Source organism: Spironucleus salmonicida, chromosome 3 (genome assembly GCF_000497125.1).
Source record: "Spironucleus salmonicida strain ATCC 50377 chromosome 3, whole genome shotgun sequence".
Lineage (NCBI taxonomy): Eukaryota > Fornicata > Diplomonadida > Hexamitidae > Spironucleus > Spironucleus salmonicida.
Genome location: NC_090598.1, coordinates 1250653 through 1263157, shown reverse-complemented (window position 1 = coordinate 1263157; position 12505 = coordinate 1250653). Strand labels below are relative to the sequence as shown.

General features: G+C 31.2%; 9 protein-coding genes across 9 annotated transcripts; 4 read left to right on the top strand and 5 right to left on the bottom strand. All coding sequences in view use genetic code 6, as the record gives it.

Annotated features, from left to right (window-relative positions):
• Positions 1 to 24: 24 nt before the first annotated feature.
• Positions 25 to 303, top strand: SS50377_23099 (Myb-like DNA-binding domain-containing protein; the record flags this gene model as incomplete). The annotated part of the gene is made up of 1 exon (XM_067906971.1): positions 25 to 303. One exon carries the CDS (start codon positions 25 to 27, stop codon positions 301 to 303), a length of 279 nt encoding a protein of 92 aa, XP_067766239.1.
• Positions 304 to 816: 513 nt separating this feature from the next.
• SS50377_23098 (Centrosomal protein) lies at positions 817 to 2754 on the top strand (the record flags this gene model as incomplete). The annotated part of the gene is made up of 1 exon (XM_067906970.1): positions 817 to 2754. One exon carries the CDS (start codon positions 817 to 819, stop codon positions 2752 to 2754), a length of 1938 nt encoding a protein of 645 aa, XP_067766238.1.
• Positions 2755 to 3440: 686 nt separating this feature from the next.
• Positions 3441 to 4352, top strand: SS50377_23097 (uncharacterized protein; the record flags this gene model as incomplete). Its single annotated transcript, XM_067906969.1, has 1 exon — positions 3441 to 4352. The coding sequence occupies one exon, from the start codon at positions 3441 to 3443 to the stop codon at positions 4350 to 4352; it is 912 nt and encodes a 303-aa protein (XP_067766237.1).
• A 9-nt stretch (positions 4353 to 4361) lies between these two features.
• Positions 4362 to 6059, bottom strand: SS50377_23096 (Histone-lysine N-methyltransferase SETD1; the record flags this gene model as incomplete). The annotated part of the gene is made up of 1 exon (XM_067906968.1): positions 4362 to 6059. One exon carries the CDS (start codon positions 6057 to 6059, stop codon positions 4362 to 4364), a length of 1698 nt encoding a protein of 565 aa, XP_067766236.1.
• Positions 6060 to 6094: 35 nt separating this feature from the next.
• SS50377_23095 (uncharacterized protein) lies at positions 6095 to 6520 on the bottom strand (the record flags this gene model as incomplete). The annotated part of the gene is made up of 1 exon (XM_067906967.1): positions 6095 to 6520. One exon carries the CDS (start codon positions 6518 to 6520, stop codon positions 6095 to 6097), a length of 426 nt encoding a protein of 141 aa, XP_067766235.1.
• Positions 6521 to 7252: 732 nt separating this feature from the next.
• SS50377_23094 (uncharacterized protein) lies at positions 7253 to 9430 on the bottom strand (the record flags this gene model as incomplete). Its single annotated transcript, XM_067906966.1, has 1 exon — positions 7253 to 9430. One exon carries the CDS (start codon positions 9428 to 9430, stop codon positions 7253 to 7255), a length of 2178 nt encoding a protein of 725 aa, XP_067766234.1.
• A 49-nt stretch (positions 9431 to 9479) lies between these two features.
• Positions 9480 to 10331, bottom strand: SS50377_23093 (Metal-dependent phosphoesterase; the record flags this gene model as incomplete). The annotated part of the gene is made up of 1 exon (XM_067906965.1): positions 9480 to 10331. The coding sequence occupies one exon, from the start codon at positions 10329 to 10331 to the stop codon at positions 9480 to 9482; it is 852 nt and encodes a 283-aa protein (XP_067766233.1).
• A 14-nt stretch (positions 10332 to 10345) lies between these two features.
• Positions 10346 to 11410, top strand: SS50377_23092 (Lipase class 3 family protein; the record flags this gene model as incomplete). The annotated part of the gene is made up of 1 exon (XM_067906964.1): positions 10346 to 11410. One exon carries the CDS (start codon positions 10346 to 10348, stop codon positions 11408 to 11410), a length of 1065 nt encoding a protein of 354 aa, XP_067766232.1.
• SS50377_23091 (Transmembrane domain-containing protein) lies at positions 11334 to 12383 on the bottom strand (the record flags this gene model as incomplete). The annotated part of the gene is made up of 1 exon (XM_067906963.1): positions 11334 to 12383. One exon carries the CDS (start codon positions 12381 to 12383, stop codon positions 11334 to 11336), a length of 1050 nt encoding a protein of 349 aa, XP_067766231.1.
• Between the last annotated feature and the right edge of the window lie 122 nt (positions 12384 to 12505).

Here is a 12505-nt window from a genome sequence, read left to right as displayed (position 1 = left end):
AAAACCTTTTCGTATAACTAAAAAATGGACCGTTATCATTAATGGTCGCAATAAGAGCTTGATAATCTAATGAATGCAGTTTAGATTTATGGTAAATAATGGAATGCAATATCATAAAACGTACTACCAACACTTAGTCCAACATGCCTAAAGAATAAATTTTATGCAATATAGAGAGATGGTTCCCACGTTTTAAAAAAGCAAGTAATAACGGAATCTAGTATTACTAAGTTCCATTTAGATGTTTGGTCAGATCTTATTGGTATCAAAGATTTTTTCTAATTTGATGCACTCTTTCAATGATTATATGCGTTATTTCTATATATTCTTACTTTATTTACTTAATAACGTCACTTATTTCATAATAATCCTGATAAAATATAGAATTTTCGGATTTTTAGTTTTTAGTTTTTATCAATTATAATTTATGACAATAATGAAAATATAATTAGAATGGAGATTTGTAATTTATTCATTCATTTGCTAACTCGGCTATATATGCAATTGATTCCCCTTTAATTAACATCTAAGAATAGTTTAGTATTTCTTAACCGTGAACTCTCTTACACTATCCTAATGTTATATTAAAAAATTCATCAAACCCTAATAAAATACCTTCGTAATAATGATCAAACATACATAATTCTACTCGCACAAAACTTTATTTTAGATGATATTAATAAACGGCCATAATAGGCATATTGTTTTCCTTAACACTAGATACATTATTCATAATATTTTAAAAAATATTTAGATAAATTATAATATAATATTTATATCTATCTGACCACTCCATATTTTCAAAAACCTCAATAAATGAACATTTAAAACTTCTTTACTCCAGATAAGATACAAGAAATATTCTAAACTCTTCAAATTAATCCATAGACAGATCCAATAGTAGCTGAATAGCGTATTTAATAATATCTTATTACCTAAAATCTATCCTAGTAGTTTTTACAAACTAAAGCACTCTAATAAATATAACAATCAAATTAACCATAAATGCATTCGCAAGCAATTTCGTAACTAGAATTCGCAACCCGATATGATGCAATTACTCAGTAACATGTATAAACTTAGTTATAATTTGAAGTTACGGGAGCATCAGACTTCAACACATCTGAAGAAGGGATAATGTCAATTCATGTTCGTGCGGGAGCTGGAAGGGCTAGTACAAAGTCTGTTAAGGCTGCGCAAAATCCGGCATTTCAGTCTCAAAAACTTATTATATCTTTAAGCTAAGAATCTCTTTAAATAAGCCAAATTTGGCAGATTTTGTAGTTTTCAACTCTATAAATTTGTATAGTCTAACGAAGGTCTGATGGAGCCAGCTGGGCGTTTGGAGTTGGTGAGTATGACTTCAGTGACTATTTTGAACGACTAGCGATGGGCGTTCAGAATGAAATTGTTACGATGAAAATTAACAGTATTGGTGAAAAGGATTCAATCGTTGGCCAAATTTCATTCAGAATCAGTTTCCTAGGCATCGTAGGAGATTTAAACAAAGACTAGCTGCTAACCAGCGTAATTCAGTACAAGGCTAGCATAGTTAACAACGAAGAACGATTTAAGCAAATTTCAGCTGTCTACTACAACGATTTCAACAATTCTATAAAATCATCTAGAAGAAAGATTTTCGTTCCGTTACACTTGCTCAGAGACGATGGAAAAATGGTCCCTTCAGTCTCCCTGATCCAACCTATCTACAGCAAATAGCTCAATACGGCACAGAAATGCTACAGATTTACGAACCTGTTCCCAAGCGCCGTAATCGCTCAGCACAGCGCACTTTACAAGCAGCAAGGAATCTGGTGCAGACCGTTCGTAACGCTGAGCCGAGGAACTGGAACGGAAGAGGATAAAGCAGTACTCCTTTGCTCGCTTCTGCGCGGCCTTTCGATGCCAGCTTTCGTCGCAGTAGGATGCACACACGAGAATTTCGCCTTCATTTGTGTGCTGGTGATTTTCGATAAAATGGTCCAAATTTACTACCAAGAGGAGATTTTCTACCTGCGATTCGCAGCGGATGGTACCTACGAGCTTTACGATTTTACGAATTCCGCCAAAAACTTGAACACACTCAAGAAGTTTAATATTCAGCAAATCGACGCCATTTTCAACGACCAGGACATCTTTACGAACTTCCAGGCCAACAACGCGCAAATTGATATAACACAGACTGCAGAAACGATTTCGCTAACTGGAATTCAATTTTTCCTTTCCTCTGCATCTCTTTGGAAGCGGTTCGATCCGGAGCTCATAAACGCGCTTTTGCTCACCTCTGAGCACCCGCCGCGGGTAATTCCCTTCGATCCCCAAGCCGCAGAACTATGCGCTGACTCGCTCGAGCAGAAGATCTGGCAGCTCATTGCGGCCAGGCGCGCGGATGTCGGGTTGCAAACACCGCGCTGCGAGCCGCTGGCCCGGCTGCTGGGCCAGACGCTTCCAGCATTCGAACTTGAGCAGCTGACCGGAATGATCACCGGGACCGAACAGTTCAAACTGACCTGTAAGAATTACGTTGAAAACGGTGAGATTCTGCTTGCATTTCCACTTCAGATTTCTGGCCCGCTGCGATTTCACGCTCCGAGTGTTTTCCGCGCCATTGTAAGCCAGGAGGAGGGACGGAAAGCGATTGAGGCTATAGGAGAGGACCTACGTATGGGGCTCAGGGTGTTTGTGGAAGGGTATTGCGAGACGATTTGCAGCGTATGGGTGATCGTGGGGAGCGTTTTTAAGCGGTATTAGTGAGATATGGGGTATTATTTATTTGGGATAAATGGAGGAGGTGTCTTGGATGGTTTTGTAAATTTTGGAGGCTAGGTGTGGAAATTTGGTTGGTTTAAATGAGGTTTTCTACCATATTTATAGTAATGAGGTATTTTGGCAGCGTAGTGGTCATTAGAAGTTCTATATGGCTCTAAAAGATGTGAATTTCTACGGTTTGAGGCTACTAATTGATAATTTACTAGTAAATACTGCTTTATGCTATAAATGCTATACATGTGAATGATGAATATTTCACTTATCTACTTAGGTGAGATCAGGTTTATAGACTATAATAATATAAAGTTTAAGCTAAATTAATTAAGTATACTATAAATGGTTATTTAGTTTTGTCGTGTAATCCTCAAATAGTACATCAACCCAGAATAAGTTATTGCTAAAGTATATTTAATGATTATTACAATCAAATATTTTAAACAATCGTATTTTTAAAATATTATTATTATATAATTTAAGTATATTATAATTTTAACTTCTTATTTTATACTAGATCATAATAAATATAATTAAATTATAATGTTTATTACATATCTAAACAAATTTTTTGAATTCTTAAAAACATAATTAATATTAAATATACAACATCAATAATAACTGTTATCGGATATATATGAACCAATTTCTTTAACTTCGCATATCGTTCCACATAAATGCGATCAGTTTTTATATAGGCTAAAATATCTAAAACTAGTTAATAGTTAGATGATTTTCGTAGCCTAGATGATATTGAATCGTTTAATATAGCTTTACAAACATATAATGAATATATAGTTTTATAATATTTAGATTATAATTTAAGTTTTATTTCTCAGATACCTGATGATTATAATTATTATTAGTTTTCTGAAATCGGGTAGATTAGGTTTGAATACTATATTCTTTATTAGACCTAAAATTAAAATATGTAGCAGAAGTATTTAGATCTTATTAGTGATCATTTAAAAAGTAAAATTGTTTTATAGGACAATATACTTTATTATGTTCTTAAAAACACTATTTATTGTACAAATATTCTTTATATTAAAGAATATTTCACGCAATACCTTTAATTATGCTAAAGTTTCAAATTAATAGAATAGTTCTTTGTGTTTACTCGATCTTTAATAATCGCATTATTTAGTGCAAATGTATAGCCAGAGTCATATTATTCTGTAAATTTTTACTTAGAGAAGTTATAAATTATATTATTAAACTTTCCTTTGTAAGAATTTAAAGATAGAATTTATTTCTAACAGCTATTATTATAATTATCATAAACGTTTATCTAAGTTTTGTCTAATAGTAATTTCTTTAATCAAGTTATAGAAAACTTAATGAGTTAATAAGAGTTACTTTAAATTCTGTCAATTTAAACTCTTAATTAAATTTTCTCAGACTAAGCAAATTGGTATTAATTTATAGATTTACTTGTTCAATCAAATTTTCTTCCGAATTATTAGTAAATAAATTTCGAATTAGATCGCCTTTAAGTTAAAAACAACAATGATATTTAAGTATTTAGATAAGTATTGAAGAATATTAAATTACTACCATTATTAGAAAATGATAGTCCCTCGGAGTGAATTAAAAAATCAATTTATATGACCTGTACAATTTTCAGATCCACAAAGACATGGCATTTTCTTATCATATGAAACTTTCTATAGATTATAATCTAGTGTCATCTCTTAACCCAGAACTCCAACTCCATACATTCCAATTCCAATTGGCTCCCCAGATGATTTATTGTTTGGAACTAGTTTATTGTCATGTAAATACATTGAACAACTTTGTGCATTTGCTGTGCAAGAATGATTAAGAAAGCGTGCGTACGACCCAGTAAATGTAGCATCTATGATTACATCTTGCCTCAAGCTAAACATATAAATACTATGAAAGCCATTTTTAAGATATTCTTTATCTCTTATCTCAGATAAAGTGCTGTTAATGACTTCCCCGCAATATTCTGATATTTATTCCTGTTAAGAGTCATTTTTCAAACTATAAAGCCCAAAACCATGATATTAAGAGTGATAAAAGGCAGTAAGCTAAAGCTATGAAACTGGGCGGTTAAAAATTGAAAAAAGACGCTTATTCTATTAAAGTAGTTAAATTGTTTACTCATCAGTCACCGAGCTGGTAATAATTTTAGGCAGCTATTTTGGATATGGAGGCTTATTATAAAAATACTCATCAGGCTAAGAATTAGGATGCTTACTGTATAATTACTCAATATCCAATTTAATACATTCTGTCTATAGTCTTTTGCTTGTTGATTCGGCTTTTTGAACGATATAAACTTCTGTTATGTAATTTAAAGCTTCATTACGTTAATTTTACATTGTAAACAACTCTTCTTACTGGCTTTTTATTTAATGGTATTGCATATACTCTTGCTAATAAATAGCATCGCCCTATTTTTAGTCAATCACTGGTCTCGGAGTTTTCAGTAAAATATCGCGATAACGTAAGCATTCTTTGATATATTTAGTGTACAATTAATAATCTTTTTCTTATAATTAAATAGTTTTGACGTCTTTGACCGTTTTATATTCAGAACACTCTTTAATTAAATGCTTAAAATCGAATTATAAAAGCCGTTTTTCAATATCTAATATTTTGTTCCTTTTTACTAATTTTATAAGGGTTCTAGAAATCTTAATTGCACAAGTTTTTACATACTCTGACATTTACTTTTAGCGGTTGATCGGCTTGCGCTCTTTTAGCAAATTCAGCCAAAATAATTCATCTTCGGATAACTAGAAGCACTTCATTTATACTATCGATGCTTGGTAAAGTGCAAACTTCCAGCCTTGGTCATATGTTTCTCGTCTGTATATTTTTTCCTTTATAACGTCGACTTCTTTGAAAAGCTGAAAATTGTACCGAGAGCGGAACGACTGAGCGAAATTTGGTAAAAATTCATCCTCTGTATCATCATCTTCAACCCGGAATCGAGGCACATATGCCTCAAATTGTAGAGTACTAGTTAAATTTAGAGAAGTTGGCGCATTTTTGGACTCTTGGCTAGTAAGTACTTTATTATTTTGAATAAGAGTTTTATTATCAGCTGTAAGTTATAGTGGCTCGAATGGGACACCAGGTAGAATTCGGGGTAGAAGCTGGCATGTAATTTGGGGATACCACCTGACGGTTTGCTCAAAAAATGCGCGAGTGAGTTTTTCTGGCAGGACACAGTTGAATAATGTGCTAAAATCTGGTTCCTTTTAAGGCTAGTAAGATATGAAGTCGAAAACGGTTGTCTCTACCTCGGAGCTATCTGAGTCCATTATATTTTCTTTTTGATAATATATAATAATTACCATCACACATACATGCTTTCCACAAAACCCTTCAAAAACTCGTATTTCTGGCTCAATCTGGCAGTTTCCAAATCCACGAAAATCTGCTTTGCGCACTTCTTGCACTCGCGCAGGTTCATCAGTTCGCTACATGTAATAACTTATATTTCTATTCCGCACGCTGCGCAAAAGTCCCGTACGAGGCCGCTTTGCTCGCCAATAACGACAATTTTTTTAATATTCGCCCGCATTTTCTCGAAAAGAACGCCAATTTCAACGTCTAAAACGCTTGTTGTGTCCGATAAAGAAGATGGGCAGATTCCAGTGAAGCTTTTGAACTCATAAAGGTTATATCTATTTTTAAGGATCTATTTTTTGATGTCTAACTGTGCTGCATAGGCCTAAATGATAGCTAGGCCGTTTGGGTTCGTAGAGAAATAAATTGTCATAATAGAGGATAAAAATAATGAACTAGGTAATAATAAATATATAAAAATGATAATATTTTGGCTTTCGGGTAAAAATCTTAAACTTTATGAATCCAGTAAAATAAAATACTATTATATGTAAATAATAACTATCGGTTTAAGGAAGAAACTTCATAATAATTTATATATTTATTTTACAAAAACAGTATGTGAATGCATGTCATAAATTCGATTTCTGTTAATTAAGAAATATTATTGAAATAATTACACCAATAATAAATGGAGTTTTACACAATTTTGAATAAATACAGAAGCAGTCTAAATATTAGGATGCCACTTTCCTCTAGGGGTGTTAATTCTGGCAGGAAATTATTATCTTAGCATTCACCACGAGGACCTATTGTTTAAAAAAGCTAGTCAATGTTGATGCAAAGTTTATCCGATATAAAAATAGAAATTCCAATACCAAAAATTATTCCAGAGTACAAAGATTCTAAAATTAGAGATAATTCATCTATAATATAAACATTTTATTCATCAGATAATAGATAGAAAAAGATTTATGATAGGTAGGTTTAAAAAGAAAATCAAGCTTATGAACATAAATATTTTGATATTTAGTAATTAGAGTTACCAATTAAGTAATATTCAATGGAAAAGCCATTGAAATTTGAAATTCTCGAAAAAATATAAATTTCAGATGATGATTTAATTAGGTAATTATCAGAAGAAATTACAAATGAATCCAATAACTCATTCATAACTTCTTTCAAAGATTCTACGCATGATTAAACCTAAATAAGTAGCATTGATTCCTAACCCATCACATTATTCTAAAATTTAGATGATATCCTAAAATGACAACTATACTTCTTCATTAACCTTTTTAAGCAAGTTTACAAACAATGTCCTTGGTTTTTCTACATAGCTAGGAATAATTAATTTACATGTTATCGATTCTTTGATGGTATTTAGACTATATTTCAAATGAGATATTTCCTAAATAATAGTGTCAATATTAAGTTTACATTATTAATTAATTTAAATAACTTTCAAAAAGTTTGAATAGACTTTTAAGTCTAATTATTGAATATTAGCCTACAATTGTTCAATTGTTTCGCACATAAAAATATTCATATGAGCTTTATTTTATTTTTAAAAAATTTCAACCTACTAGATTGCAAAATCTATTAGTTATTCTTCGCTCAAATTTTCCAATAGTTATTTACCTGAAAGCTATTATAACTTTTCTGATAGTAATAATAATTTTTCAAAAATATATAGATTCTTTTCTTTACTAAATTCTAATTGCTAAGTTTATTAACTAATAAAATTAGAAACTTAATGATTTTATTAAAACATTTAAGATTCCATTTCATGCTGAATAATTTGCTCTTATATACATTATTAGCTTAAATCATTTACTTATGTTATTAATAACTCTTATGAAATGATAAGATCATAAATTTCTCTTTTATATGAATCTGCATTCTTGACGGACTCAGAAGCTTACTTACTAAGCTATAAAATTTTTAAAGGTATCAAGTTATCTTCACAATTTGAGTTTAGTGATTTATGTATATTATTGATTAATGATTAATACCGTTTATCTTGTTGTTCTAGTTTATTTTATATATGCTCCAAGAAATCTAAACTTGATTTTAATTCTTTTTTACATTTAACGATTTTTTAGTATAATTATGTTACATTTGTTGTTTAAAAAGGTTTCATTAGTGTTTCAAATTATTCTTGTATTATTTTAATTAATTATAAAGAATTAAATTAATTAGGCTCATCTATTGTATTTATTTTAAATAGGGAAAAAAGGAATTCTTTAAGTTCATCATATTCTAATATTATTTATGAGTCGCTATCTTTTTCTTCAAATAAGGATTAAATCTACTCATTTTATTCTATATTAATTGTATTTAGGTTTAAAATTTGTTACTATAGTTAATCACGATCATTAATAATTTATAAGAAATCATCTGTTTCAAAAGCTTATTTTAAACCTTATTTAACTGTAAAACATTTTTAACATGCAGTTGCATCCTTCAAATTTTCATTTATAAATTCTTAAATATCATGTAATGTTTGGCAATTATTATTATCTAGAAATGCTTATAACTCTAATAATATAGATGGTATCTATTTATTATCATAAGTACTATCTTTTTCCTGTTATTAAAGCTCATCTTATAGTGAAATAACTTTTATTTCAAATTCAGAATTCAATTCTCTTAGTATTATATTTTCCTACATAAGTTCTTAACACTCTTAATCAAATCCTTTCTATAATTTTTCAGTAATAAGCTATACTTTTTTAGTCTCTTTCTACAGTTACACTTCACAAGATAAAGCTTTACTTCTTGCGGTTTTGTATCCTTCTAAAATTCTTTAACGTGCTACAACACCAAATTATTACTACTGTATTGTTGAATCTGAATTATATTTATCCATAATATAATCCATTGTCTCTTTATCTTCTATTACTTCACATTTTCCTTGGTATATACTTTCTAAGATATTGCAAAAATTTAATGCAGATGTCCCTCTTTCTTCTTACCTGAGTTTTATATTCTTTGTTTGAGCAAACTCTTTTTGCATAGCATTGATAAACGATGATGCTTTGCAAGATGATTGTAAAGTTTTCTACCCAGTGCAATATTTTATTAGAGTGATTTACAATAAATCTTTATTAAGCGAATCTATTTCGTTCTCCACAAGTATTTCAATGTTACTAATCAAGTCTGGATCATTAGACTGAATTAAATATTTATATTTCTAATTACCAAGTTATTATTTCAGTGCTTACTATAATTAAGCATTTTACTTTTGTAGTTCCTATATTTTTGCTGCCTATTTTTCATTTTTCAGATCTGCACGCTTAAGGAGTACCTCCAAATCCATTACCTACAAAGACCTCAACATTTATATTAAGCATAAATATACTGGTTATTATATATTAATAGAGATTCAATCACTATAAATTAAAAAGTTAAGCCAGCAACGATTTCGCCTCTTCTGACATGTGCGAATTCCCCCGCTCACAGCCTAACTCCCATTTGGACTCATGATTATGATAGTCGCTGCCCAAACTTTAATATTTCGTCCTGGCGGCTAAATCCTTAAAAAAGCCTTCGTTTGAAGCATGGTACACCTCCAGGCCATCCAATCCGTGAGCAAATGCTGATGCAATCTCATCATCTAGATTGACCGCGCCAAATAGCATGATATGGGCTATAAACGAGTACCCACCAGCCCCCTTCACCTCGTGAATCGCATCCTCCAGGTAGTATACCGGAGACGGCAGGTAGCTCGGACTACCGTCGCCCAGATACAGCGAAAATGCCTATTTCCTCGACTCTACCACTCCTTTGCTCACAAGGAAATCTGCTAAATGAGGTCTCCCGATGGTGCTCTCGGCCGTGTTGTTCTTAAGGTTAATGTGCGCGAAGGCAGCGAACTGTACGAAGTCCAAAGCGAGGTCGTGGTGATAATTCAGCAGATTCACGATGGCTTTAGCCCGCTCAATTCGCTCCTTCCGCAGCTCCTGCAGCCGCACCTGGAACGCGGCAAGCTGGGCTGATGGGCGGGGAAAGAATCCCAGTAGATGATGCTTCCGGCCAGAGCTTTTCGAGACGACCGAAAGCTCCACGCCTGGGAGGAACTTTGTCCGGCCCGTTTGCTGCACCATCTCCATGGAGTCCAGGGAGTCGTGGTCGGTGATGGACAGGTAGTCCAGACCAAGGAGAACTGCCTGGTTGTACAGTTCTTATGGCGATAGTACTCCATCAGAGCAGGTTGAGTGGCAGTGGAGGTCCAGTTTCATTCGAGGAATTCGTTATGAGCGATTATTATATGATTTAAACATAAAACAAAGTTGAAGAAATGTGTTCTGGGGTCATGTAGTTTTTCAAAAAATTCTGCAAAGGTATCTCGAAAACTTCTGAATTTTTAGTTAAATATCCGCAGTTTTTATTAAGTCAGAAGGACAATTTGGAATTTTATGATTTTAGAGACAAAGAACCCTATCAAATGGGATATGAAGAGGGATTGCTATACTAGTAGTATTTCTAGATGACTAAATTATTGCATAAATAATTTGACAATGAAAAGCACACTGAGACTCTTTTACGAAAATATTACAGTAACCTATATAAAGAAATTGGAGTAAACAAGCTTTTAATTTGTAATTTTATCTAAGAGCAAATTTGTTAGCCTATTTTTGTAACTTTTAACTTAGGTGACATATTGTATGTTATTATTAGGGGCACAAAAAATATGAAAGATCTCATTTCATGTATTTGCTATGAAGAAATTATGGTATCCCAAAATATTTATCATGAAGGATTCTATTAATCAGCAAATTACATATTTTAAAAGATTTAGTAGATAGCTAAAAATTAAAAAATAGTTCTAGTAGGATATAGTTATGGAGGTGCTGTTGCCGCTGTTTTAGCTTAATTACTTTCTTATTAAGTAAATTAGATTAATTGTGTCACATTTGGTGCACCTCCAAATTCTTATTAAAAATTACAATTCACACCATATATCACTAATATTATTAATTATAATGACCCAATTTGCCGACTGTCATAGTAAAGTATCTAGCTTTATTTTAGTAGAGTAATGAATACTGATTACAGAAATATTAGTACAAGCGAGTTACTGTACAAAAGTTAGCATAGTATACAAATATAGCATTCAGGGACTATAATAATATTTGATGAATAAAAAAGGTTTTTTAAAGTATCTAGCAACTCATTCTTCGAAATTCCACTACATTTACTCTACAGTAATTTACACTTCCATCATACTTATGATTAATCTTTCATTTAAAATGATTAACATGGACTTTCTCATTTTTAATAATCTTGCGCTCAGCAAATACAAAACCACCAAAAATGATAAATCCAACAATAACAGTAGCAATCATAATGCTATAAAACGCAAAATTTGAAGTCTCCCATCCAAGTAGAACATTCATCCCAAATGCTCCACCAATAACAGCACCTACGTCAAAAGCATTAGCTAGAAAGCTCATTCTAAGCTCAAATCGCATCATTTTATTACTCAAATCGTCTAAATTAATACCAGCTAATTCTAATGAATCATCGATTAGTTTTAATGTTTATTCTGTTTCCATTTAAACAGCTCTAATTTAATATAAATACCCTTCAATTAAATCTTCAATTTCCTAATCCTAATTAATAACTAATTTTCCATTCCATTTATTAGTTATCTTAGTAAATACAAGATTTTATGTTCTTCGTGCTTTTCTTTGATTTTCAAAGAATAAACTATCTGCACTTTACTAAATAGTATTTAAAATAGTTTATGCTGCTCTTTAACAGTCTGTCTTAACAGATGTCAACTCTTATTGGCAAAGGGCCAATGCAGCTTATGCCTATCTTGTTAAAACTTAAAACTTAAGTTTGTCTGCTTGATTTCTAACCTTATTCATACGATTTTATAATTGCTTTTAAACATACAAAAATATAGCTTCCAATGCTAATATTTCAAAGCAAACAAAAAATTTAGTTCCTTTTTCTAAAATTTAAGCTTACTTTAATAATTATGGAAATTCTTAAGCGAACTAAGAGTCATCAAATTCCATAAATAAAAATAATTAGTTTTAAGTAATTACACAGTCAATTTAGTTTAATGAAACAATAATTTATCCCTTTCTAGGTTCAATCATCGATGTTAAAATTAGAAGATTTCTAAGATCAGATGGTGATAGGTGTAATTGTTACATTAAAATATCACGATGATATGATTTAAATGTGGAATTAAGAACAAAAATTGGGGAATTAGAAGTAGTTTGGGGAGAGTCAGGAATACTCGCCGTAAACTAGAGTATTCTAAGATGCTTGTCCATTTTATTGAATTATCAATTAATATATATTTATATTAAATATTTTTATTTTGTATTATCCCTAAATTTTATTTTGAAAAATTTCATATTAATTTTTATTCATAAAGTAATTATTTATCAGTATA